This window comes from Citrus sinensis, chromosome 4, assembly GCF_022201045.2.
Source record: "Citrus sinensis cultivar Valencia sweet orange chromosome 4, DVS_A1.0, whole genome shotgun sequence".
Taxonomy (NCBI): Eukaryota; Viridiplantae; Streptophyta; class Magnoliopsida; order Sapindales; family Rutaceae; genus Citrus; species Citrus sinensis.
This window is the reverse complement of record NC_068559.1, coordinates 26,898,615-26,925,794: the sequence shown is the minus strand read 5'-3', so window position 1 is coordinate 26,925,794 and position 27,180 is coordinate 26,898,615. Positions and strand designations below refer to the sequence as shown.

At 34.7% G+C, this 27,180-nt stretch overlaps 3 protein-coding genes across 6 annotated transcripts; 2 read left to right on the top strand and 1 right to left on the bottom strand.

Moving 5' to 3' along the window:
- The first annotated feature begins 7,483 nt into the window (after positions 1 to 7,483).
- LOC102615740 (transcription factor IBH1-like) lies at positions 7,484 to 8,154 on the top strand. The gene has a single exon (XM_015531914.3). The coding sequence runs from the start codon at positions 7,710 to 7,712 to the stop codon at positions 7,956 to 7,958; it is 249 nt and encodes an 82-aa protein (XP_015387400.1). The 5' UTR covers positions 7,484 to 7,709; the 3' UTR covers positions 7,959 to 8,154.
- A 2,800-nt stretch (positions 8,155 to 10,954) lies between these two features.
- Positions 10,955 to 13,911, top strand: LOC102628155 (RING-H2 finger protein ATL47). Of its 4 annotated transcripts, none has more exons than XM_025101560.2 (3): positions 10,955 to 11,444; positions 11,784 to 12,268; positions 12,353 to 12,988. In XM_025101560.2, exons 1-3 carry the CDS (start codon positions 11,421 to 11,423, stop codon positions 12,924 to 12,926), a joined length of 1,083 nt encoding a protein of 360 aa, XP_024957328.1. In that variant the 5' UTR covers positions 10,955 to 11,420; the 3' UTR covers positions 12,927 to 12,988. The 4 variants fall into 4 exon arrangements, with proteins under 4 accessions (XP_024957328.1, XP_024957329.1, XP_006483812.1 ...); XM_025101561.2 differs by having other exon boundaries at positions 10,957 to 11,444; positions 11,784 to 11,940; positions 12,148 to 12,988; XM_006483749.4 differs by adding an exon at positions 13,586 to 13,911 and having other exon boundaries at positions 10,958 to 11,444; positions 11,784 to 12,928.
- A 1,268-nt stretch (positions 13,912 to 15,179) lies between these two features.
- On the bottom strand, positions 15,180 to 27,148 carry LOC102628648 (AP-1 complex subunit gamma-2-like). The gene is made up of 18 exons (XM_006483750.4): positions 26,773 to 27,148; positions 24,608 to 24,910; positions 24,297 to 24,438; positions 23,230 to 23,403; positions 22,150 to 22,332; positions 21,850 to 22,004; positions 21,493 to 21,583; positions 20,895 to 21,058; positions 20,390 to 20,444; positions 19,631 to 19,753; positions 19,392 to 19,487; positions 18,584 to 18,711; positions 18,121 to 18,225; positions 17,764 to 18,023; positions 16,552 to 16,776; positions 16,293 to 16,468; positions 15,903 to 16,007; positions 15,180 to 15,752 (listed from the first exon to the last, which is right to left on the bottom strand). The coding sequence occupies exons 1-18, from the start codon at positions 26,802 to 26,804 to the stop codon at positions 15,657 to 15,659; spliced, it is 2,613 nt and encodes an 870-aa protein (XP_006483813.1). The 5' UTR covers positions 26,805 to 27,148; the 3' UTR covers positions 15,180 to 15,656.
- Positions 27,149 to 27,180: the final 32 nt, after the last annotated feature.

Below are 27,180 nucleotides of genomic sequence, written 5' to 3'. Positions count from 1 at the left end.
TTGGTATCTCCTCGCTTTATCATTCAAATGAAAGATTTAAGTCTCTCCACTTTTTGAGAGTAAAATGATTTTAAATGAAAAAAAAAAATTATTGTCGATTAAAAGTTGTGATTAGTATTAACACACACTTTAAAATGCGAAGAATTCTTAAATTGTGCTATTACTACTATGTCAACACATAGTAGAGAACCACGGTTCAATAAGATTTCACCACACGATCGATGACATCTTAGAAGAAACTATATCAAAAGATTTTATTGTAGAAAAATATTCAATATTTACGGATCGTTATACTTTTGTTTAGTATATATATAAGGAAAAAAAAAACTATGTCTTATATGTATTATTTCTGGATGAATACACGAATATACAAATGTATTATTTGGAGGTAACGGTTGAGACTTTGATGGTGAAACAACAACACAAGGGTTGAAGTAGGACACCAATTAAAAAATAAAATTATTTAATGTAACAACAGGAAGACGGAAGTGTGTCCATGTGCGAGCATGTGCAGTCCGTTCCCACCACTTGGTCCGGCTATATAAACTAACCCAACGGTATTTCTCACTCTCCTTTTTCTCCTTAAATTACTCCCATCGTTTTTAATTTTCACAGCACTAGAGATTGTGTTATACATTCATACAACAACCCGAAAACGTCTTATAAGATAACTTAAAAATAATTACATTTGTCTTACTATTATAATTGACTATTTGTATTACCCCCATCGTATAGGAAATTCTTAGCCATAGCTAGCTGCATGCCATGGAATATTTCATATCTGTAATCGTAAATCTATATGATATTTGAATAAAATTACAACGTGTTTATTAATAAACACTAGAAAGCCACATTTCTCCAATAGAAGCTCAATTCACATGCTTCATTTCTATATATTTGGTCCCGTACTCCCAATCCGTCTACACATTAAATTAAACAAATGGAAGCAACTCAGTCAAATTAATGATTCGGTGGTATTTTTTTTTTTTTCCCCTGTGAGTGGGAATGATCAGGTAGCGGCTTGTAGCTTGGTAGTAGCTGTGAAACTAGCTAGATTACTGGTGAGATCGTGCGAAGTATAGCTAGGTTTTAGCACAGTGCTTACTATTTTGATTCTGATTTAGGTTCTATTTTTCATTAAAGGGGAGGGAGTGGGGGGACCCAATATTTTGTCCCGAATTAAGCTAAAAACATAATGTATCACAGAACAAATATTGTATATGCTTCCTAATCTTTGAAGCATTGCAATTATTGGGAAGTGATACAGCATATCTTCCTTTCGCAAAATAGTTAACATGGTTCAAGTTATGATTGTAAAATTTGGTGTTGAGCTGAGTTATTAGCGTTAATTTCTTCTTTTACACTTGTATTCTTAAACTATATATCATAATTCACAAATACCATAAAGCTCATTAAATATATGTCACGAGTACAAAAAGTAATTAAATGCATTCACCTTCTATTGAATGTAGGAATTTTCCTTTCATCCATTTTGTCAATAGCTCTTTCGCCATTCGGTTAGGCATGCGTAATATGACCTTCATGTGTCTTTAGTCATGTTGGTAATTGAAAAAAAAAAAAAAAAAACCTTAAGTTCTTTTGCTTTATATTTAATTTGCTATCACTCATCCGATGTGATCCTGTATATATATATATCTATACTTATTAAAAAGGTAAGTAAGAGTTTGTATATTAGAAGATAACTAGAAGATAGTTGTTTAGGTACTATATATATATATATGTCGTTTAGGTACTTTATTTTTTCAATATCCCCTTATAAAAGTGTTATTTTTTTCTTATTAATTCTTATAATCTTTTGAGACGTATACTAGATAATATGGAAATCGATCTCCATTCATACAAAATTACAGTGTGTATGTCTCCTTTAATGAACGGTCAAGATCAATGAGTTGGCAAACCACATGCACAGTATGGGTGCAGCCGCTCGTTGTTGGCTGATGGATTTTTGTGACCTCTCTATCATATCATCATGTAACCCCGACGAAAGCAAATCAATTCATGATCGTCATCAACGATGCACATGATGCAGTTCACAAAGCATCAATCAATCGACCCTTTATTAACTGATTGATCAATTGCTGCACAAATTTCAGCTGACGCTTCCAGTCCCAGGAGTATTTGTGGCTGCCACTAACGCAACAACATGCACAATTACTGGCAATTAGTTATAAAAGCATACATAAATTCTCAAATGGTCCTCATTAATAAATAAACCATTAGCCCTAGCAAGGGTTAGCTAACCTGATATATATATATATATATATATATATATATCTCCAGCAAACATGTGCCTTCCATGCCCCTGATGAAGGTATGTATCCATCTTTTGGAAAGGGGACCGTGGCTAAATATGTATGATACGAGCTATAATTAGTGGATTCGGACCTGATTAAAAAAGTATTAAGTTAATTAAAAAAGCTCAAACTAATTTGAGGAATTCAATCCAATAAAAGAGCTAATTATTTAAACCGTATAACGGGTTATAAGAGCTAGCTTTCTTTTTCTTTTTTCTTTTTTAAACATTTCTTTCTCTTTTTCAATATTTAAGAGAAATCGGTATATCAAAAAGTGTTAAAAATAATTCTCAACACAAAATCAATCAATAAAGGCATGAAAGATTGAAAACTCATAAAAGCAATCGAATGTGCCGGAACAAGGCACATGCTGATATTGCTGTCATCTTCTGCGCATTAACTCTCCCCACGAGCCCTAACACATGCATATCCTGTGTCGTACACACACAATAACACAAACCCCTAATTGCTTCGATAGCAACTGTATGTATGCTCCGATCCGATGACTCGATGAATTTATAGGCACATGTATAAGTACTTGTCAAAACTCAAAAAGTCATCGTCATCCTTCACATGGCATGTGCTATAGAACTGTACTCCTCGTGAACCCTGGAAGTTTCTGAGGCAAGATCCACTTACCAAGCTCGGGGACCGCTAGCTAGCTAGCTAGCTAGCTCTTAACTGTTCTTTTACGTGCCAACAACTTGTGCTTTTAAATCTAACCTTTTTCTCTATGTACCATTATCTGCTTTTGTGCAAACTTTACAAGTTAGGAGTCGACCCTTTTTGTGGAATCGCGCATTTCCACTCTTATATATATATATATATGAATTATTGGTGGCTTGGTTTTAACTGTTATTTTAAGCTTATAGCTTGCCCTGCATGGGCTCGACTGGCTCTTGCTAGCTATATTTTTAGAGAAAGCGTTTCTTTAATTTGCATAAGCCTTCCAAATGGATATTTATATATAGTTATTTAAAGCTTCGAAGTTAAAATGGTTCTAAATAATGAGAACGATGATTAATTACATGTGAATATGATGCTTGTTATATTTTGCACCGACAAAGCGGGCATGAGAATGGGTAACATGTTTTTGCTAGCTCCACCCATATGCAGAATTCTAATTAATTGTCTGTGTACTTGTGTAATCGCAAGTCAGCTACAACTTTAATTATTTTATTAGAATGATTTTGTTTGACGAATCCAACGCTAGAAATATTATAATCTTAATAAATAAATAAGTAAATATCATAAAACAATGCACCGTGTAAGAGATCAACAATATATAATTGGTTAAAAATTTTAAAGAACATTCTTAGTTGTCCCCCAAGCCACAAACTAGGGATCCATCATCCTAGACGAATACGAAGTACATAATTGTTTATTAGTATCATAATCTGAAATATTTTAATTAGTAACTTTCACTCCAACCACGTGCACGTGTGCGGCTCTTATTTATTTTTGGGAAATTATCAGCCATATACTTTTAAATGACACTCGTATCAAACATGCGTGAACACTTTTTAAGTGTATCACTCGTATACCCTAAGTTGACAAAACACTTCTACCGTCCACTAATCTGTTAACTTCCGTTAGAAAGTTAATAGAATTGTGGCAAATTGCCTATTTCGCCCTTAAAACTCAAAATGAGGTAAAAAAATAAATTTACCCCAAAAATTAATGTAAATTTTCAATACACAATTTTTTTTTATTTTGTTATTAACAATACATTTTTTTATTAAAAAAATGAATTATTAATGGTACATATCATTAACAATTATCCATAAAAAATCCATATTATACCATAAAAAATTATTAACAACATATTATTTACAATTATACATATTATACCATAAATCATTCCAGTTGGAGCTTGGAGGAGTAGATCTTCAAAAATTTAGGTTAAATTTTGGAGGAGTAGATTCGGTTGTAAAATAATTTTTTTTAGCAATTATTAACAATTATCTGATAAATGGGATGACATGTCATTTTTATCAATATATATCATATGATATGTCATTTTTATCAATATATATCATATGATATGTCATTTTTTACTAGGTAAATGGGATGACATGTCGTTTTTTTTAATCAAAGTTTTGTTCATCTAAAAAGACTAGATTACCTTTATGATGTCAGCGCTTGCTAACGGAAGTTAACGGATTAGTGGACGACATAAGTGTTTTGTCAACTTAGGGTATACGAGTGATACACTTAAAAAGTGTTCACACACGTTTGATATGGGTGTCATTTAAGGGTATATGACTGATAATTCCCCTTTATTTTTTACGTATTCTACTATTACAACATTGAGGATCTGTAAAAATTCAATTTAAATAAATAAATCAAATTACTTTTAAAAAAAACAACAGAAGTTAATTTGATCAGTGTGCTTGCATCAAAAAATGAATATGATACAGTATTGTTCTAAAAATTTGTTTTCCCAACTCTTTTGCAAAAAAGTTTGAAGAAAGAAATTGAATCGTATCACCATCATTAAATGCAAATGCTTCATATTCATTCTTAAAAATTGCATAAAACGTGTAAGTAGCCCAATACAATACAAGTGCGTACGTTTGACACACTATATTATATTACATTGTATTACATTATTTTAATATTGGTATATTGTATTATATTGTATTGCATTAGCATTGTATTATAATAATATTGTACAATTTTTAGTGGTACACTGTATTGTATTAATTTTGGTCTGATTAATTTAATTTAAATATTATATTATATTAATATTTTATATTATTTTTAATTTTAAATTAATATTATTCAAATTTAAATATTCATTATTAGTTATAATAAATTATAAATTTATTAATAAATTATAATGTAAAAATAAAAATATTATTTAATATTATATTAAATTAAAAAATTATATTTTATAATAATAATAATAATAAACCGAAAGCAAAAAAAGAAGAAGCAAAAGGACAAAAAAAAAGAGCAAGCGGCAGTTGCCGCATTAACTTGGGCCCATTAATACAATGTTGCTATAACTTTTTATCTATCAAACATAGGCCTGTATAAATTTAATATAGTAAAGAGTTTTAATATCTCAACCAAACATGCCCTACAAGCATAAATAATGATAAGAGAAACTGAATTTAAAGTTTAGGGGGAAAAGAGGGGGGAAAAAAAGGTCCAATTAATGATTTGATTACAGAACATTGAAGTGTGGATCAAACATACAATAACAAACTTCCCTTATATTTTGGTCCAATATACGTGGCCTGGTTGGCAAGATATCGCCCACATGCCCTCACTACTAAAATTATCGACTCATTCAAATTTGTTTACGCCATATGGGGTCAATAATTATTAATGCTCGAAAGATGGAGAAAACGATTTCTTATTTTCTTGCAACTAATATATGTATATCATTTCAATAATAAAATAAATAAATAAATAAAATTTAGAATATATCAAAGGTAATACAATTAACTAATATATGTATGACATGTGTATTTAAATTTAATATAATCATCACTTACATAATGATTTTTCATAATAAATATATATATATATATATATATATTATAATATGATTTATTTATTATATAATTGACAGAATACCTCTAATGTTTTATAAAAATTTTTAAGAAATAGATCACATTAAGTAAATATGATTTTGTTGGAACCATTCACATATATATAATTCATCAATAGGAATTAAATTACTGGCCACTAGATTTAAACATCGAAATCAAATAAGTTAGTCCTCGAGTGAACGTGAGTCTAATGTCTTGCCAGCCAAACAATGTTTAGTAGTAGTAGCAATTTAAATTTTACTTTGGACAATAACCAATGAGAGGGAACGCGTATTAGCGTATTGCTGTTTATGGCTGCTCATGTATATATCCAAGATCCATCGGTCAAATCATGACTAAATTTGTTTCAAGTGGAACCAAGTCCCGAAGATTTTGATCACATCACCCACGAACTCGCAGCTTCGGCTCGCATCTGGAACCTGGTTGTACAATGTACACCACCACCAACCGCACATGTGATTTGTGAACTCGACCCAACCATTTTTCTTTTTCATTAATTCTCCAACTAAATCACAAGAATGCGCGCATACTCTTTACTAAATAAATATAGGTCAAACTCATTTAGTTTTTATATATAAAGTTAAATATTTATTTAATTTTTATATTTTAAACAAATTTCAAGATATCTTTATTATTGAATATGTGACACTCATACCTTAATATTTTCTTTATTTTTACAATAATACCTTTACTAAAATTTTAAAGTAATGTTTGATAAATTTTTAATAATCTACTAATAATTATATATAAAAAATTTATTTACTAAATTAATCCTAAAAGATAATTTTTTATTGGCCTTTTATGGCTAAAATAATTAATGCATCTATTAATATTGTTGCAAGCGTAAAATTATAAAAGAAAAAAAAAGAATGAGCGTCACATAATCATAAAAGCAAGCGTATAATTATAAAAACAAAAAAAAATTGTCACATAATCAACAACAAAGGTCTCTTGAGATATTTTAAAAATATTTAAACAAGCACTTTAACTCTCATAAATATAAAAGAAAAATCGAAAAAAAAAACTTAAAAGTTAGTTTTCATTTTTAATAAATATCCCACGAAATTGGTGTCAATCTTCAATGGCAGTATTATGTATACCTAAAGGATATTATTCGCTTCTTTTATTTACTAAAATAAGAAAAATATATAGTTGTAAGTGCCCTATATTCGTAAATTAGCCAAATATAAAAATAATTAATAGTCCAAACTCATTGATTATATTTACAAAAAAAAAACTATGATAATAATTTTGTGAATTAGAAAGTATGCGATGGTAGGATTATACTTTACGATGAGGGAAGTTGATGATGTGGGTGGTAGGATCAATTACACGTGTGCAAGTGGTAACTGTCGGGATTCGGGGGTTACGAGGACAGGTACTGTTAGGCGATTAGCGAGGCTGGCATGACGCGCGAGCGTGCGAGAGAGCTGTCAGACACGTGCGTAGGTCGTTGAAACTTGAAAAAGGCAATGCATTGACCCACAGCTACCAAAACGAATCACAAACTCAGTCGTTGTGAGAGTAATAGTAACTTCGTTTCCCAGAAGCCAAATTAAATTAACATCACCCCACACTACTCTCCACAGTCCAGTGTCCACAGTTATGGCTTACGTTGTTGGTTATGTAGCGGCTTAATTAGCTCGGCTCACATGGCCCGTTCCACACTCACACGGCACACCCTTCTTCATTTATATAGTTACACCAGTCTCACATGCTCTTTGCAAATCCTAAGGCGGTGCTGCTTTAATTCGATCTACTTCTCTTCTTTTATTTTCGGGTAGGGCCATTCTCTTAGTGATTTGCTGTAATTAACATAAATAACAAGTTAATGGAGGCAGCAGCAAGTGGGTGCAAAGGGTTTGCTAAGGTCAAGTGGAGGAGGAGGAGGCGGCGGTCAGCGGTGGCACGTCCGTCGGCATCGGTAAGAATGAAGGTGACGAAGTTGCAGAAGCTAATTCCGGGAGGACAAGGGCTGCAACCGGATCGGCTTTTCTTGAGAACAGCCGATTATATTGTGCATTTGAATTTGCAACTTAATGTTTTGCAAGCTCTTTCCAAGATTTATCAACTTTCATGAATTTACTTAACTCTCTCTCTCTCTCTCTCTCTCTCTCTATACACACACACACACACACACATATATGTATTAATTAGAAATTAACATGTGGCTTATCTTATGTACGTGTCAGATGGCATACGTACGTCTTCTTTTATTATATGAAAATTATGAGGTCTTCTCTCGTTAATATGATTAATATGATGTTTGTAGTTAAGTCTATTGTAATTTGATTGTGCCAGCCACACCCACATATTGTTTAATTAACCTCTTGGAAGAGTATCAATAATCACATCTTAAACAGTTTAATCCTCGGTCCTACAAATTTCTTTTTGAAATATTTGCATCTTCTGCTTAATTTTCACTGAGATTACATGCAGCAGACATGCATATTTAATAATTTGCTGTGCTGAACATATGTTATGCTTTCCTTTCACTTTCCTCTTCTACTTGTAACTTCAAGGAGAGGTTTCATTGGAAACATACGACACACACACACACATTTTTTTTTTTTTTTTTTGAACAGATACAAAATATTTTTCATTTTGCAAATGGCCAGTGATCGGGCAGCATTTTCTAATCTTTTTCCTCGTCGTCAAGAAACTTAAGTAAATGTGGAGTGGGAGTTTAATGCATGATGGAAATATTGTCAACACATATTGAGTCATTTGGCCCACACAACATCTATCACGAATCTGCATTTGGTGAATTATGTTAATTTTACTGTCTGATCAGCTTTCTTGATCTCACGAAATTTTATTTATTTGTTTCATTATTCATAGTCCTAGAGAATTCTAGCAATAACTCGAATATAATTAATTTCATCTTTTGTCCATCCTCCAGTTACACATGAAGATGCGCTAAAAAAAAAGAAAAAAAAAAAAGAAAACTAGATGAGTACTGAGATAGGATCATTACTACTAAATCTAGGCATTAATTTAATGAATTTACTCTATTGAATGCCTCCTCCTCATGTATTCATCGTTCAGCATATTAGTTTAATTTATCGTGCATCTTCTGGGAGCAACTTCAGCTAATTCCTAACTGCAGAATGCTAGGGAACCCTTAATTTATGAATGTGAGATCAAAGAGAGAAATAAAATGACTCAGAAATGATGAACAAGTAGTTCGTATAGGACTTTTACTATTACATTTAAATTAAAAGGGTCTCTTTATTCGCTGTATTAAGGAATAGGGCAGTTGAGCTAAACAAGGAATCCATTTAATTACAAATATCATGGGCCAATAAACAGTAACAGACAACTGCAATATCCACTGGCCAGTGGCCACATACAATAAAACCCAAAAGCCACACCCACTATCTCATTCTGATCGTTTGTAAAATTGTTACAAAAATGATGCTAACAGTGATGTCGTAACAAAAAAACGTGATCAAATGCATGGCCTACCATTCATCCCATAAAGCTTCATTGCCGGCCATGTCAATGTATGTACCCTATATATTTACAGATGTGCATGCAGCACCAGCTAGGTGCTAATATGGATGCATGCTTTTATATATATATATATATATTATAATAAGAGCTCTATTGATATTTATAATTAAAAATGAATCGGAATTTTTCTTAATAATTATATTATAACACAGTTTAAAATTCGACTCTCACTTAATATTGAAAGAATATCTAATCTACTCCAATAACGGAGATACAAGTAAATCTTTATTCAATTTTATTGGGAGAGAATATCTAATTCCTAACTTTGAGTACGTGGGTTACCAATGGTGGTAAGAGCCCATTTCCTATGCATGCTATTTTAAGTGCTTAATTTGTCATGGAGCAGGGACCTTTTTTTAACAGGAACACTTTGATCTGGTCTTTTCTCGAAGTTCCCCATCCGCCAAGAACTGATCGAGCAAATGGTGCCATCAGAACATGCCACACGTTACATATTGGTAAGTAAACTTGCCAAATGTGCAACAATTTGGGACAAGGGATCTGGGCTTGACTTGTAGCTGCAGCGCATTTTTATGTAATTTTGTATTGATCAGATCCTGGGATCTGAGGATAGTTCAATTTGTTGCTTCTCTTTTCCCCTCATGCTGATCCCGGTTTCTTCTATTAATTGTTTATCAAGGGGTGTGTCGTGTGTGTATGTACTGAGATAGGCATGAACAAATTTTGGGTGCATGCTTCGACAGTACAGTATATATCCTTCATTATCGGTTGAATTTTTGACAGGCTTGTATACATTCTTACATGATTAGTCGAAAGATACAAGATGCAAGAATCCAACAAACGAGTAATTATATAATAAGTACCAACTTTTCTCCGTTATGGAAAATTAATTAATTTTTAAACCTAGCTACTAGATAATTAAGCTAGCATAGTAGGATTATTTGGTAGAACAAATCTCATGAGTAAAACAACTAAACACCAATAAAAGCACAACTCATATGTTTGTTCTCAGTACCAAGCATTTTGAGCATCTGCTTACATTACATGCCACATGACGTGAGTTTGGTGAGAAAATTTCAGTTAGAAGGTAGGCGGGGATACGAATAAAGGCGAGATCGGCAAAATCTAGTTACAGGACAAAGAGCATGTTAATTACCACACGGCCGGTTGGCATTTCATCAGGACGCTGCATCTGCAAAGTGAAAAGCCTAACTTGAAAATTAACAAGACCACATCTGGCGTGCAATGAATCTCTTTGTTCAACTTTGCAGTTAAGACTTCATGCTCTGAATCTAATCACATTTAATGGGCTTTCCTCGTTGAGCGCACAGAACCAGTTTGGGCTTTCAATTTCAAAGCTCCATGCATGATCTTGAGTTTGGGTCATTTCTTCGGAATGTATCCTTAGCCTCGTTTACAGTACAAACGGAAAGCCCAAGCTAATTTTTGGGGTTAACTTCACCCAGGTACCACGTTTTTTGACATTCATTAAATTGGCGAGAATATTTCCAAAAGATATCAATTTGGTGACAATAATTCCAGCCCTCAATTAGGGGGGTGAGTCATTTCATTTTTGTCCCTTAAAAATTAACTTTTTTTGTTGCCATTGCCGAGCCCCAACAATTGACAGCTTTAATAGTTTGTTGTACGGTCCTTTTCTGTTCTTACACCACAACACTTGTAAGTTTCAGATGAACTCACGGGACAAAATGGCAAATCTAGGACTCAATCTAAATCTTAAAATAAGGTGAGATGAACAACAGTCATCATAACTCCTGAGTTCAAGTGACAAATTTGCCCAGCACCGAGAGGCTATTCCTTTTCGGCTCCCAGAACCTGCTTTTTGGTAGCTATATACGCACTAGCCAAGCCCACGTCCTTCATCCACACCTAACCTTTTCTTTCCATTTTAACATAAAAGAAGAATTAGACCCCCTTAAAGAATTCTTCTTTCAGTAGGGTTTCATTTTTTATTTTTCTTTTCTTTCCATTGCAACAAACAAATGAGGCCTACTGCCTGTACGAGACCCCAGACTCATCATCAAATGTACAATGGGTTCCATTAATGGTAGATTTCTCAAGGACTGAGGTAAGTTAGATAAGCTTCAACCTTGACATCTCTAGAAAGTGTTCCAGTGTTCGCTTTTTATTTTTCTTGTACTGCAGTGACTTGGGGTTCATGTCAAAGCAGGGGAGCAGGTCTTCTTTTGCTCAAACAATTGTTTCAATGATGAATCTCAGTCAAAATTAATTTTTTTTTTCTTTCCTCCCTTCTACACACGGTTGACCTAACTGAACTTGGTTTGTTGTAAGTGGAAGGAATAATGTGTCTATTGCTTGCTCACTTTGTTATATGAGTTGGGTTTGATCTCAGAGGAAGTAAGAAAAATGGTTTCCTGAGAAAAGTGAAAAAGATGGTTTTTTTCAGGATGCGCATTTGCTAAAATTTCTTGGACTCAAGACTCAAATCAAGCAGAAAGATACTCAAATGAGCTACTTCCCTTCTCACTCCTTACTTGCTTCTGCGCCTTCATCTTCTTCTTCTTTGCCATATAATAGTGATTACCAAAAAGAATCATCATCTGGTAATAAAATAAGTCCAGCTATTCTATTCATCATAGTTATTCTAGCTGTTGTATTCTTCATATCTGGTGTTCTTCAATTGCTTATTAGATTCGTAATAAGGCGTAGATCTTCTTCATCAGTATCTGAATCCAACAGATTCCCAGAAATGTCTGGTTCTGATGCTTTCCAGAGGCAGTTACAACAACTCTTCCATCTTCATGATTCAGGTTTAGATCAGGCTTTCATAGATGCTCTGCCTGTGTTCCTTTACAGAGAGATAATGGGTCTAAAAGAGCCGTTTGACTGTGCTGTTTGTCTTTGTGAATTCTCAGAACAAGACAAACTGAGGTTGCTTCCTATGTGTAGTCATGCTTTTCACATTGATTGTATAGACACATGGTTATTGTCTAATTCAACTTGCCCTCTTTGTAGAGGGAACCTATACATACATGGTCTTGGATATGAAAATCCAGTCTTTGAATATGAGTATCCAAGGGAAGATGATGGGTTCCCAGTCTCAGCCAATGGAGGAATTGGGGCTTCTCTCGGCCTAAAACCAGCAGAAAATGATATCAGGAGCGAAAAGAGAGTGTTTTCTGTTAGACTTGGCAAGTTTAGAAGCTCAAATGATGGAAGTGAGGGAATTGAAAGAGTGGAAGGAGAGACCAGCTGTAGTAATTTGGAAGCTAGGAGATGTTACTCAATGGGATCCTACCAGTATGTGGTTGCTGATTCAGAGCTGCAAGTGGCCTTATGCCCCAGAAGAGGTGGTAGTGCTAGTGTGAGGTTTGGTAAGGGAAGAAGTGCACAAAATGACAATTCCTCAAATGACGGTGATGTTGAGGGGAAGAAAATTAACTTTAGAAGTAAAGGTGAAAGCTTTTCTGTTTCCAAGATATGGCAATGGTCTAAGAAGAGCAAGTTCCCAAGTTCTTCCGAAACCCATATGGGTTCCTCTTCTGGTACCTTGGGCTTGCCAAGAGCCAATGATACCGAGAGTTCATGAAGGTATTTTACTGTGTAGTTCACTTTAATCAATGAATCCACTTATAAAAAGCCTTTCTTTTTTGCTTTTGCTTTCTCTTTTCAAGGGAATTCAATTCTTTACTTTATTACAAATTCTCTTAACTTATGCCTCTTTTATGTTACATGGTTAATGGCAACGTATTTATCTTTCCGGCGAAATTGCATATACTGTAAGTCGGGGAAACAAAAAAAAAAAAAAGGGCTCTTCCTCCACCCAAACTTTAGCATCTTATGCCTATGGTTTAAGTGCTTCTGTCTAATTCATAAGGTTTTCAACAAAAGAAGCTTTGTTGCCTGCTTGAGATTTGTTTTATCTATTGTTGCTACTATTCGATGAGCTTTCTATTTTATTGTATTGGATTTTGGGCCCATCATATGAGGTGATCTTCCTGCACCTTATTGAAAATTGAAAAATATAACAAGAGATCATGGGGAAGCCTCTTCTGCCCCACACCACCAAAAGCCATAAAAGTGAAAAGAGAAAAAGAAAGAAAAAAAAAAAAGGAATTACAGTAAAGTCAAATCACCTGTTGCTTTGGGCCATTGAGTTTCTCAAGAATTGCATTTTTTTTTGCCATATAAATTTCTTTCTTTTGTTCATTCAATCTTCCATGTTCTTCTAATGGAGACTTCCTGTAGCCTTTTTGCTGGGCAAATGATTATGATGGAGAGCCATAATTGGGAACACTCACTCAAGGCGGTGGACTGGACAGTGGGGTCATAGCCTCATAGGGGATTGCCCCAATCATATAATGCCATTTTAAAGAAAAAATTTTGCTCCCCAATCAAGGGTAGAGCTTTTCCCCTATCAAGAGTAGAGCTCCCTGCAAGAACCAGCTTCTAGTTGGAGTTCCATAAGATGTAATTATTACATGAGTTCGTAAAATTGTTTAATAGAGTTGTAGACAATATGTACATATTTGTAGTCTCAGGCTCTCAGTATTTTATGCTTGGCTTTTAGATAACAGACGATACCAAGCTGTGATACGTACATCATTACCATCTGCCATACGCTATATGATTTAAGCTTGCTTACTTTTACAACCTGATAAAATCACATCAAGCAAAAAGAAAAAATCGAGGAGTTGGTAAGTTGATGTCATAATAATTCCAACTCCGGAAGCCACCAAAGTCAAAATGTGAAAATGTCCAAATGATATCCAATCCTTTTCACTTTTGTGAGATGATGCAGCAGCGTGGGCTACACAAATCACATAAACTGAAAGAAAGAGAAAGGGAAAGATTTGAACGGTTAAGCAAAGCGGAGATTAATTTAATGTTGCGTTTTGATTGGGAATATACACGTCCTTGGAATGCTGGGCATCTGTAAAAACTGTATATACTGTAACCATTTTATAATATTGTCATTTTCATGTAATGTGTCTAGTCTTCATGGACTTTTGTAAGTTAAATGCCGACTACTAAACAATTAACGATGTGTATGACTTACGTGGGAGCTCATTTGTACCTGGAAAAGAACAGACAACTAAAGGAAAATTTCACCTCCTTTTTATTTAAAGTACCTGAAAAGGAGGTCATCGAGAGAACTAAAATTTTTTGACAATTCTGTAGAGCATATGAGGTCTAATTTTTTTCAGTTAATGAAGTCAACAACTAGCTTCTGTCACAGGAGCAATTTCACCTCTCTCTATCCACAGTATTCAGCGCATTTTTATTAGTGATTACTAGAGGCACCATGAAATAGTTTAACAAATTTAGTTGTGTTTCAAACTCGAATCATTCTGTCCCAAAAGTCAAAACATGCTACAACATCTTGGAATGAAAATTTAACACTTAGTCTCTATAAACAATGTATTTTTTGTTAAAACTTGTAAATAGTGCAGGGATCGACGTTTGCTCACTATCAAAGACAGCTGGGAATGACTTTAATTTACACCATTGTAGTAAAATGTTTCTCTTTCTTATGTTATCAAAGTTAGCTCACAAATGCAACGTCAAGTTGAACTCTAGGTGACTCACTGATCATCTAGCTCTACTGTTTCGGTAAGTACATGTGATCGTTTACCTCCATTTCCAGTTCATTACTTCTACCAAGAAATTCAGAAGAGAAAATCGCTGGAAAAAAAAAAATAATTCAAGCTTACAGATTATAACGTACTTCAACATAAAATGAACACAAGACTGACCATTGATTATTGAGAATGAAATGGCTTGCTGCGATGCATGAATTCAGTGAAAAAAATGTTTTCAACCGTGTACAAAAAGATCAAACTAAGAATAAATAAAATAAGATTTACCACTATTTTTGTTTGAGCTTAACAAAATATTATCACGAAGACGAGGGCTTGACAATGCAAAATCCAAAGTAAATGCGACCGCGCCTCAAAATCTATTGAAATAAATTCCCTTCTCTACAACTCGAAGGCAAAACTCAATTCACAATTTCGTACAGAAATGGTTTTTTGTGATAATGTACAAGAACCACCTAAGAGGCGAAAATTGTAGAGAGACGGGTTACACCATTCAACATATTGCAAACTCAAGCAAAATCTCATACCCATTGCTACAAGCCAACAGTGCCTCCAGATAGAAGAATTGAAAACAAAAGATTTGCTGTGTCACTAGAAACGGCAAGAAGAAGCTTCTCACTGATAAAAAACAAGAACCTATGCATGAAAACTTCTTCTCAGACAAGAATAATAAGAGCTTGGGCATTAAAATCATTAACAACTTCATGGACAAATAAACCTCATAAATCACGAGGGAAGTTGTTAATTTGCCCCTCCTCCAGGACATCTCTGTTGTTCAACTTGTAAGCTATCCTTGTACGCATGACAAGAGGTTTCTGGAAACCAAATGAATTTAGTAAATACAAATACCTTCCAGGAAATAGATTGCTGACAACATTATAAAGCAACTTGATCATGCCAGGCCATGATGTCCAGAACATGCAATATTGACAAAAAAAAGAAAAATAGAATATTTAAGCATTCACCTTCCCATGTTGGCTGTTGGTGACTCTCAAGGTTTGTGTGATGGATCCATTACCACTAGCAGGTAAAGTATTGCCACTTGCTGGATCCAAGTGCAATTGTAGAAACTGCAAATTAAATGCAATAAAAGATCTCGACTTCAAATTTTAGAAATGAGAACATTAATTTATTATGCCCACAGAAGAGGACATCAAACTCTACCGAGGAGAAGGAATCAAAAGCAGAAGCTTTAAACTTTTGAGTTCTGAAAAATTTTCACATGAAAAACAGATGTTCATGGATCAAAATTGGCAGTGAAACTAATTTATGTGGGCAAAAGCAACCCTGAACTACATATTGCCAAATTATCAACAATGGGAAACAAAGCACTAATTAAACTGCAAGCAAGTTACCTTCGGGACTGCCGCTTGGAAAACAAAATCAGTATAAACATTAGGTGACAAATTTGTAAATGTGGCTTGGATCAATGTAGTTTGCGGGTTTCCAGGTGGCTTTGAGAAATTGAATGTTAATCTCAAGGAGCTGCTCTCAAATGCAACTATAGATGGATAAGCTGGACCATTGTCCTCTGTTCAAAGGAACAAGGGCAATAATTAGTTATGAAAAAAACATAACAGCAAAGTAGAACTTTCCACAGCAGACAACTTTTACCAGGCTTTGGGGAGTTGGGAACAAAGCCATCCAACAAATCTATCATTGAAGCCGCTCCTCCAGAGGGTGTTGGTGAGAGTCCATCTAATTTGGCGACTGATGATTTGTTATCCTGACTGGAAGATAATATGTCAGATGGAGTTGAGTTGTTCTGGACAGGAGGTGATCCAATAGACAGCAGATCCAGCAGAACATCTGTCCCAGCTTTTGGAGCCTGGCTTGTGCCTATAAGTTGCAGAAAGAGAATCGACAGTCAATAACTAGATCTGGACAAATTGATGAACAAAGATAAAAACAAATGGACTCAATACTGAAACACACACCAGAAATCACAAATACAAACTGACAATCAAAATTCCTCAAATAAAAGAAGAAAGTTGATATGTTTTCAATGGATAAACAAATTACACATATAGAGATTGCTGAATGCAAAGGCCTTTGATATTTATAGGAAGATCTTTGCAAAATTTCCTGTTAGCTAAGTGTGAGAAATTTGGCTGGAGGAAAGATGACTTCTAGGGTCAAGAATTTTACAACCCTGCGTAGTAACTCCATTTGATGCTCTTAACTTTCACCTAAAGATTTTTTTTTTTTTTTCAAAGGAAAAAGAAATAAAAAAATATTGAGTTTTCCAAATTTTAATCACCGAATTAAACTATTAAATTTAAATGGGTTCGTGCCAAGATTCTAAAGAATACAATATTAGGGTTTTGATGCTCAGCCCATATCTTAATGCAAACATTTCCTTTTTCTTTTTCTTTTTTCCAGGTTAAGAAGATAAATGCAGGTGGCATAGTTCCGAGCCACTTATTAGATTTGGCATTGAAAACCCAAAGCCTACATCCATGTTTGATGCTTGCCATAATTAACAGAAAAGGGTTCTACAGAAGCAACAGATCTAACAATGAATAGCTGCATAGCAAGGTTGATTCAGGAACAAGGATTTACAGAAGTAACAGATCTTAACAGTCAATAGCTGCATGGCAAGATTGATTCTGGAAGGACTTAAAGGATAGGTATTTCCTATTCTGGAAGGACTTAAAGGATAGGTATTTCCAAATATTGGGTAAACGGATTTTAGGATTAATCTCAAATCAGCAAAACACAGAATGCTTACAAGAACAAAAACCGACAAAAAGAAAGCAGAAAATTACAATGTAGTTTCACAAGAATTCACCACCACATTATGGATTTATAAACCCAAAAACTAACCTGGCTGCACCGAAGCAGGTGATATGTCTACACCAAGAAGGTCCTGAAGAAAATCATTGCCAGAGGAGCTAGGTACAGGAGCATCATCTGAACTTAGATCAAGTAAGTCCACAAGAGGAGCCGCAGCAGGTTTGGCAACTCCATTTGGAAGGTTAAGTGAAGTGCCACTTGAAGTTGATACTGTTGCAGGCAAAGAACCAGCCCTCCTTCCACTGAAGGTTGCCTCATCCAATACCGGCATCCTTTCAACCAGTGTAGACCTATAAAAACTCATCCATCAGCTAATTTATATGTCAAAATTCTGGAAGACATCTCAAGATTAACAAGGCAAAATACCAAAAAATTTTATCCTCATACCTAATATTCTGATGCTTCTCTACAATGGAATTGAACTCGATAGATCTCTGCTGCAACTCAAGCACAAGGCTTCCCTTATTTTGGACGATAATATCTCTTATCCTCCTACAAACAGAATCCGTTAGATAATCATATATCCATGTCATAAGAAGAGAGAAGAATAAATTAAAATACTATGTAAACATAACAATGACTAAGGAGAATGAAAACCATCTAATCAAGAGATAATATAAACAAATTCATCTTAAAGTAGAGTTCCAATATATACATATAGAATAGCAGCACAAAAACAGATGCCCAAACCTCAAATATGTAGAGGTAACAATAGGTGTTAGAATTTGCCTACAGACCCAGAAATCTATACCCCAAAAATATGGTTGGAGAATTGGGCGGGAAAAAATCATATGATTTTGCCTGGACAAAATATAGCAAGTGGTAAAATAAAATTAGAAGCATAACATACTCTGAACAAGATGGAAAACGAGAAGAGAGCTTCAAAAGAGCAACCATAGCCATTGCTTTAGTAGTGATATCTGAGCTATGATGTTTAATAGCAATCTCTACAACATCCACAGCATCAGACTCTGTCACCTGCTTGGGAAAAACCAACCAAGCTAAGAGACATACACATTATTCCTTTGTTACCAATAAAGAATGTTACATGTTGCAATCATCTGTACAGAGAGCAATCAAGCAGTTGAGAGCCATATATACTGTTCAATTATTTGGTTTTTAGATTTAGAATATATCGACCAAATGAAAATATGGACTCTCAACAGAACATACAACTTAAGATATTGGACAGGAATCAGAAAAAAGAATTCCAATATTTCTAGTTTCAGCAACTGAAGGCAGAATTTTTGTCACATTTCTGCAAGTTATCAAGTTTATGATATTTGATATCTAAAATGGTATGAAACTAAATAAAGGCAGGAAAAACATATGAACCTATATATGTATATATTTTCCAATGAAAAGCAAAAGTAGAAGAGAGTTAGAAGAAAGTAAAAGCAGAAGTCTGATCATGCTCTGTACAAAACAAATGTTTGAATGATTCTGCTATGCTATCATATCCTGGATGGCTTCACCCCACTTTCCATGTGTATTCTTCTTACTTGATTCTACACTCAGAAGCTTCTAGTACACACAGATCCCAAGTTCTTACAATATTTGCCCATAGCCCGGCTCTTTCTCCACTATTAGTGATGGCAAAATATAAGACGACATGAAAAATGAAAATGCATCCACGTCACGGGTCAGGATGAACTCACTGTTATTGGATCCTCTATATTAAGCACTCCACCATTATTGACCAGCATGTCACCATATTCTCCAATGCACCAAATAGCAACTCGAACAAGGCTCTCCTGATGCAAAAACATTAAAACAATCTTCTCAGGACCATACATTCATTACTAGCATGGTTAACTACTCAAGCTAATAGGATTCTCAAATTGGATGTATATCCAATTTCTTATTTTGAAAGAAAAAGAAAGAAAACATAGAGTACCTGTTCAATAGACGTTTGAACTGCCCTATAAAGAGCCCTGACTGTATAACCATGGAGATCAGAGGCATTGCTTATCACAACAATAAGGGCATGCCATACTTCATCTTTTACAAAATTTCCAGCCTACTATGATAGCACAAAGATCAGAATTTTCTGGAAACAGAACTTTATGCATTGTGATGATGAAAAAAACTCACATGAATGCCAACAGATGTCAGGTGAAAAACTTTCAATCACTACAATCAACTAATTGCATAAAATATATAACTCATTTGTTATGGGTAATTTTTTGAAGCAGAAGAAGTGGATTCCATAGTGACAAGAAAAATGAACACTTGAGCCCAAGATGAATCCTTATAACCATAAAAGATTAACCCGTGCATGTTTAATTAATCCAGATGATAGGGACAGTAAATGGCAGAAGAACAAACATATCATCACCTAAATGGTTACATTCATTAGCAAGCTCCTTTTTGTTAATATATACATAGTGCATACACAACATGGATGCACAGCACAAAGAGAATGAATGAAAGAAAAAAGAACAGCAGTCATAAAAAGCAGCAGTTTTGAAAATGAACATAAATTTGTCATAAAATAGAGAAAAACACCAGAGCTTTCATCTAATTGACCCTGACAGCTTACATGAAGCTTTGTATGGTTCCAGGCAGATTAACATATCCACAACCAGAATGCCTCAAACAAGCAAGAAACATATACAAAATAATTAAGATTGAGAATTTTTACTTAAATTTATACCTCAGAGAGAACCTTGAGCATCTGATCGATGTACCAAATTTTGTCTGGGGAAAACCTAAATCAACAAAATAGCAATCTTAATTGACCAAACATTGCTGTTCAGGTAGACTCTTATATCGCATTTCAGGCAGACTTGTGGAACAGTAAAATTGAACTAAAAGACTCCCCCAAAATCCAAAAATTGGAAAAAATAAATTGCCCAAATTAAACACATACATTGAATAATTCATTTAGGAATAGCCATGCATGGATGGTGCTTAAATTGCAAGCAAAAAGATAGTGGCTACTGGAAGTATTGGTTCCAAAATTATATTCCATCATTTGTCAAGCCTAGAAGCTTTATCAACTCAGTGCCAAGTCGAACTACTATAAGGATGAGACATGAATGGCTTTCGGTAAAAGTAATTAATGTTCATCACAAACAATACTGCATTTATTAGAAAGCCCTTTCTGACATTTCTCCAGCCAAAGGAGAAAGCAGCCATGTCTTGATAAAAGAACTTACTTTTCAACCATGGAGCAAATTTTGGCAGTAAGATCTCCCTTAAATTCTTGGTCGCTTATTTCCAAATAATCAATTAGCTCTTTTGTTAAAGGCTTCACATTGCTCTCATTCACCAGAAGACAAACAAGTTCAAGGGCCCTTTTCCGGATTGAAGCATCCAAATCCTGAAAGAAAGAATGTTCGAAGACACTGCTCTTGTCAAAAGTATTACAGAAGAATCAAACGAGCTAAAAATGAATCCAGCTTTATGTCAAAGCCAAACACGAAAAATCGTAAAAAATTGTTAATAATTATTACGAACAAGAAGTAAATAGCAATCAACAGACAAACCAACAAAAGGTAACGGATGGCCATCACTTGCGATGTCGCTAACCATTGTAAATAAGCAAAGTCACCCATTAGATCAATTCTCTCGCACCCAAATTCAATGAGAAAACCAATATCACCACTAGGTAATAACCATCCACATAAAAATGCAATAACATACAGGCCAAAAAGCATGAAGAGGAAAATCCTTGACAAGGCCAGTACAACGACTCAGTTGGCAGTTGACAACTTCTTTGAGTAATATCAAGCATGCTACTAAATGAAGTCATACCTTCACACATTCCAAGATTGTTGCCCTATGCCTCTGCACTGCTTGAGCATCTACCGTAATAGCCTTCATAAGCATGTTTAAAGCAACATATCTGAAATGCACATGAGATTAAGTTTGGAGAGCAACAGACCAACAAAGTGATGGAGAAAGAAAAATTAGAATGTTCAAGATCATAATCAGATTTAAACAAATAAGATAATGAGGTGCCTGGATAGCAGCAACTCTGAAGGATAAGAAAAGACAGATTAGTTGGAGGTTCCCAAGGAATTCCACAAAATCACTTTACAACTCAGAGACCATAACCATTCTACATTCCATTAAACCAAATGATGGTTGAGAAAGCGTTAAAAAAAATACCTGATGTTGTTGTCACGGTTAGAAAGGAATCTTCCCAATATATTGATTGCGAGCACACGTAATCCACCATTATCTTCAATGCTCATGATAGTTTCAACACATTCATATAGAATGGCATTCCCTGCATTTTTGTTTGACTCCGTTTTTGTTGCCACCTAGGAAAAATATAGCAATTATAAATCACAAGTTGCCATTCATCAGCACCAATATTACAGACAACACGGTTAGAATCATGAATATCTCAAGACTCCAAACAGAACATGATAGAAAGAGAAAGAAAAACCTGGAAATGCAACTAACCTGAGCAAGTATGTCATTCATGCAGTCACTGGCATCTGCATCTCCTTGTCCCAGCACACGCAATAGCTTAAGCAATCTGATGTGGAGAAAAGGGTCTGTAATGCCAGCAATATCATACTCAGGCGCATAGGGACTGTTTACAACATCCCTTAGAGTTTTAACCAAACCATCCAAGCACTTCGGCTGTAATGAGCAAAGAAATTGCATGTAACGATAACTACAATTATGGAGCATTTTCCACAGGAGATACTGTATAATAAAAAGGTTCTTACTTACATTACAAATGCCTACCAAACAAGTTCATATGTGTCACCAATTCCAAAATGCGTGATTAGGATATTAAATCTAGCGCCTTGAACATTAGTAAGGACAAAAAACTACATGGCAGCATGAAGCAGATGAAACAAGTATTACATGTACGAATCAAAAGATCAATATTAACTATTGCAAGATGCAATATATGATGAAATAGCAACTGTAATCATGAATTAAGAATTCTCGCAAGAACAAGGTCTACTTGACATAAATTAGGAGTTAATGAAACCCCTTCACAGGAATCCTTCAAAAGCTTTTCAATTAATATTATCAACAAAATGGGAATGGGCTGGGGTTATGAACTTATAATCTATAATCTAACGATCAAGTCAATTCCATGATTATAAGTCCATTCCAGTGTATCTGAATAGATACTATGTTGATTTATGGATCCCCGCGTCTCTAAAGGATGAGAACCAACTTTGTAGCATCTACCATCGAGAATTCAAATATTGTATACGATTCCAGACTATAACAATGAAACTCACTAGAAGCCTAGTAATGAGGTTCTATGAAATAGACTTCCTATCCATTTTCAAGTTGCCAAATACACCAACATGGACGGTCATGAGAAAACCAGAGCAGCTTCTAATAGTGTAGAAAAACACAGTAGTAATAGTTTTTTTCCCCCACACTACCTGTGATTTTTTTTTTTTTCTGGTGGGGGGCGAGGGGTGGGGTGCGGGCGGGGTGTTTATGCTGTACAGAAAGTTTGCATCCTCATGATAGTAAAAGCAAGATATGATCAGGCAATGAACAATTTACCTTCCTGAAAAATTCAAGGGCTTCTGTACTGACTTTGCATAGATCTGTAACAAGCTGAATTCCAGTTATTAACACTCCATGATGCTTTTCTTTAAGTAAAGCGGCAGCAGGATTAATAAAATTCTCTGCCAGATCTGGAACTTTCTTTATAATACGTATGGAGCACAGTGCTGCCTAAATTCAACAGGGATTGTATCAGATAAACAAGTATAAGTCTTTACAGACTATCCAGTGTACAAAAGATTGTTTGTTATCCAAAATAAAGAGAGATCGAACCAAATAAAAGACAATCTTTATAATACGTATGGATCACAGTGCTGCCTAAATTCAACAGGGATTGTATCAGATAAACAAGTATAAGTTTTTACAGACTATCCAGTGTACAAAAGATTGTTTATTATCCAAAATAAAGAGCGATCGAACCAAATAAAAGACAATCTTCAAAAATCAAATAGAGCACAAATGGTTGATTCATAGTAAAGAAAACTCAGAGGAAGTGATGATCGGTAACCTATATCCAAAATTGACTCATTTGATGAAATCCTACTTTAAACAAATAAAAATAAAGTTCATTAAAAGCCAATTCCATTAGGCTCCCAACATCAGAAACCACACAGCTTCAGAATATTGAAGTTGATAAACAATATTACATGACAAATCAGTCACCAATGAATCATCCTCACAGCAAAACTAAGACAACAAGATGTATTATATTCCATCACGCATCTAAATACATTGTATATCTCCATAGAATTATGATTTGGATTATTTTGGTTCCGCTAGTGATGTGAAATTAGCATGTAGAATAATAGCTATAACTAAATTGTTTTAAAGGGACAATTCCACCAATCATCCAAATAGAAAAGGAGAGTCCTAGAGGTGTTCCAGAGGCCAGCAATTTTTTCATTGAAATGATTAGGTGCTTGTAGAATCTTCTTGGTAAGTATTTGGTTGGCAACAAGAGACTCATAGAAGTTAACCCTTAACGACAGATCCAGTTAACTATTCCTAAAACTATGACATCTGTCCCCAAAGGGAATTGAAACAAAAAAAAGTAAGGCACTCACTTTCTTCCGAATATTTGGATCTCGAAATTGCAGCAATCTTTCTACTTCTGGTGCTAGATCACGAGCCATTTCTGCTGAACAAATATTTCCCAAAGCACAAAGAGCAAGTCCCACAATATACTGGTTTGTGTGGTTGAGATCTCTGTGAATTAGTTAAGGTCATTGCAAGAGAATTTTATTTCTTGGTTCTATTCAAAATACAACGTTAATGACGATAACTTCTTCTTTGACGTAGAACATAAAAAGGAAAAAGAAAAATCATGTGACTTAGTTAAGCTATCTAAAAATAAAAACAACTATTGAAAGGATACTGTTTTAATGAGTTTGTGACCAACATTAGCACTTCTTGTCTTTCATCAAGAAGCAACATGAGGCCAAGATAACCAATCCTCTTCTCAGGAAATCCAGCAGATGCAATTGACTTTAGGCACTCCATTTGACCAAAATGTGTGGGGTAACCAAGCATGTGGATGAACATGAGTTTTGCTAGGTTCCGGTGCCTGTAATCTTGATCATTCTCATTAATTGCAGCACGAATAGCAGCACACTCCTTTCTTACAACGGCACGCTCTTCCGCTGCAGTTTTACAAGCACGTATAGACCTAATCATGTCCCTGCAATAAACAGAAAGTTCATAGCATTCAGCTAAAAATGAAATGCTAAAGTTGATGGTGCATGTCTACCTGTCATTACCTAGCAAATAAAAGCAACTATAACATATCAATTTCTAAACAAACAAACCAACTGTAAAACCACTTTGTTTAGCAATGCCTTCAAAATCACACACTCATGGCCCTACAAGAGAGGAGATGATTCATTCCATCCCCAGTGTTCCTTTACAAAACTATTAAATGACATTATTTAAAGTTATTGTATTTGATCCAAAGGACTATCAAACTATTACAAATCAGAAGATCTAGATCTTCAGTGTTGAAAAAGGTCAAACACCATTAAGCAATTGTCAACCCCAAAATCCATCCACAATTCAAATTAGAATTGTACTCCAACCTCACCAGCCACATTGATCCTTTCACTAATAAATCATTTTAATGTCGATCAATGTGCATGTATATAAGCAAATACATGCCCATTTAACTAGCACCGCCCACCATGGAAAATTAACTTAAAAGACAAAAACGATTGGCTTTAATGTGCTTCACCGAGTGAAACAGAGCATGACGCAAAGAATGGACTCCGCCATCTTCCCATGTTAGAACTAGAAATTTTCAGATTTCAAAATAAATGGTGAGATGATCTGACAAAATTGTAACACTTGAGGCATAAAAGAAGCATTTCTAATTTTTCTTTTTTTTTTTCTTTTTTAATTCTCTCTTATTCCAGTAGTTGAAATGTTTACATCTTAGTCTTTAACTTCAAACGGAAATAAGTGAAATGACAACGTAAAGTATAAAAGTTGATTTTATTGGACAGAGGAATAAAGCACTTATGAATGCAGTCAAATTTTCCTCAAATAACATTGCCACAACAATCCTGTCTTCAGTAAGAAACATCTATCAACAATCCTGTCTTCAGTAAGATACAGCCACCAAGCACCCAACTACACCATCAATTTAATATCATTTTACATCTGTGTATCTAATTTAAATCACAAACATGTTTCATTTTCCTGACAGCACCTACTCTAACATTTTTATTCTCCGGACAGCACCTACTCTAACCGAACTGCTTACAACAGCCTTGCAATAGCATTGGGTTTGATATTCCAAATCATCCTATGATCCCTAAATATCAGGAAATTTTCATCACGCTGTGCCACATATGTTCATCTTGATTAGGATATAACTTCTTTCTTGCATCATAAGTCTATCACTGAAAAGAAATCAACTATAACAGCTTCAACCCAAAGTATGGAAGTAAACACGTCGAGCAAAATTCAGCACTTTTCAGCCTTGTCTACTAATATAACCTATTTAAACCAAAGATCAAAGAAGCAATTTCTTTTCACAATCGGATTTGTTGTAGAAGAATGCCAGAATATGAGTAGAACCACCTTCTTCCACAAGAATGACTGCATTTGGAGAAGAGCATCGAAGTAAAAAGTGGCGTAAACACATGATTTCTCCTCTGATCCATTTCAAATAATAGATATTATTTTCAGCCATGCTGTCAAAAGTTACACAAGTTGCCAGATATGAAAGTTTAACAAGGACTCATATCAAGTTTCTATCTCCAATAAACTTATCCTGCATCCTACACCAAGCATTGCACTAACGAACCCCACACCTCACTTCAGTTCAAGTCAAATTCCAAAACAGTAGTTATGTCCTACAACTCAGTAAATTATGCAACCAAAATACAAAAATGGAGGAAGTACAGCTAAAACAACGAAATTTGAAAAGATTTTAACAGCTAAACACCAACTCAAATTGCAATTTATGCAAAGGAATAAAATGCGACATTAAGAAATGCAACCTTGATCTCAGACAATATGGTAACAGTAGGGTTCAGAGCTCACCTTAGGCGTGTACCGGAAGAGAAGGGATTCATGATTGGATCCGTGGTGAAGCTTTAGGGTTAGCTCAAATCAGATCCAATTTCACACCGAATCAGAAGTGCGCGCGCACGAGATCAATCTAATCAATCACGATTTTCTTCTCCTAGTTTAGTGAGACGAAATTGGATAGTCCGAATTCGGAAAATCGAGATCCGAATTTGTTAAATGACGAGATCTGCGAACGGAGATCTGATGATGATTGCTGATGAGGATGCAAAGTGTTTTCTTTCTTTTCTTATATTATATTTATAATTTATTCTTATTCTTATTGTTACTATTCGCGACGAATGGCCCGTCCCTGTGTAAAATAGGCTGTGTTTTTGTCAGCAAATAGAATGGAAATGAAAACCCTTACCAATTAGGAAAAAC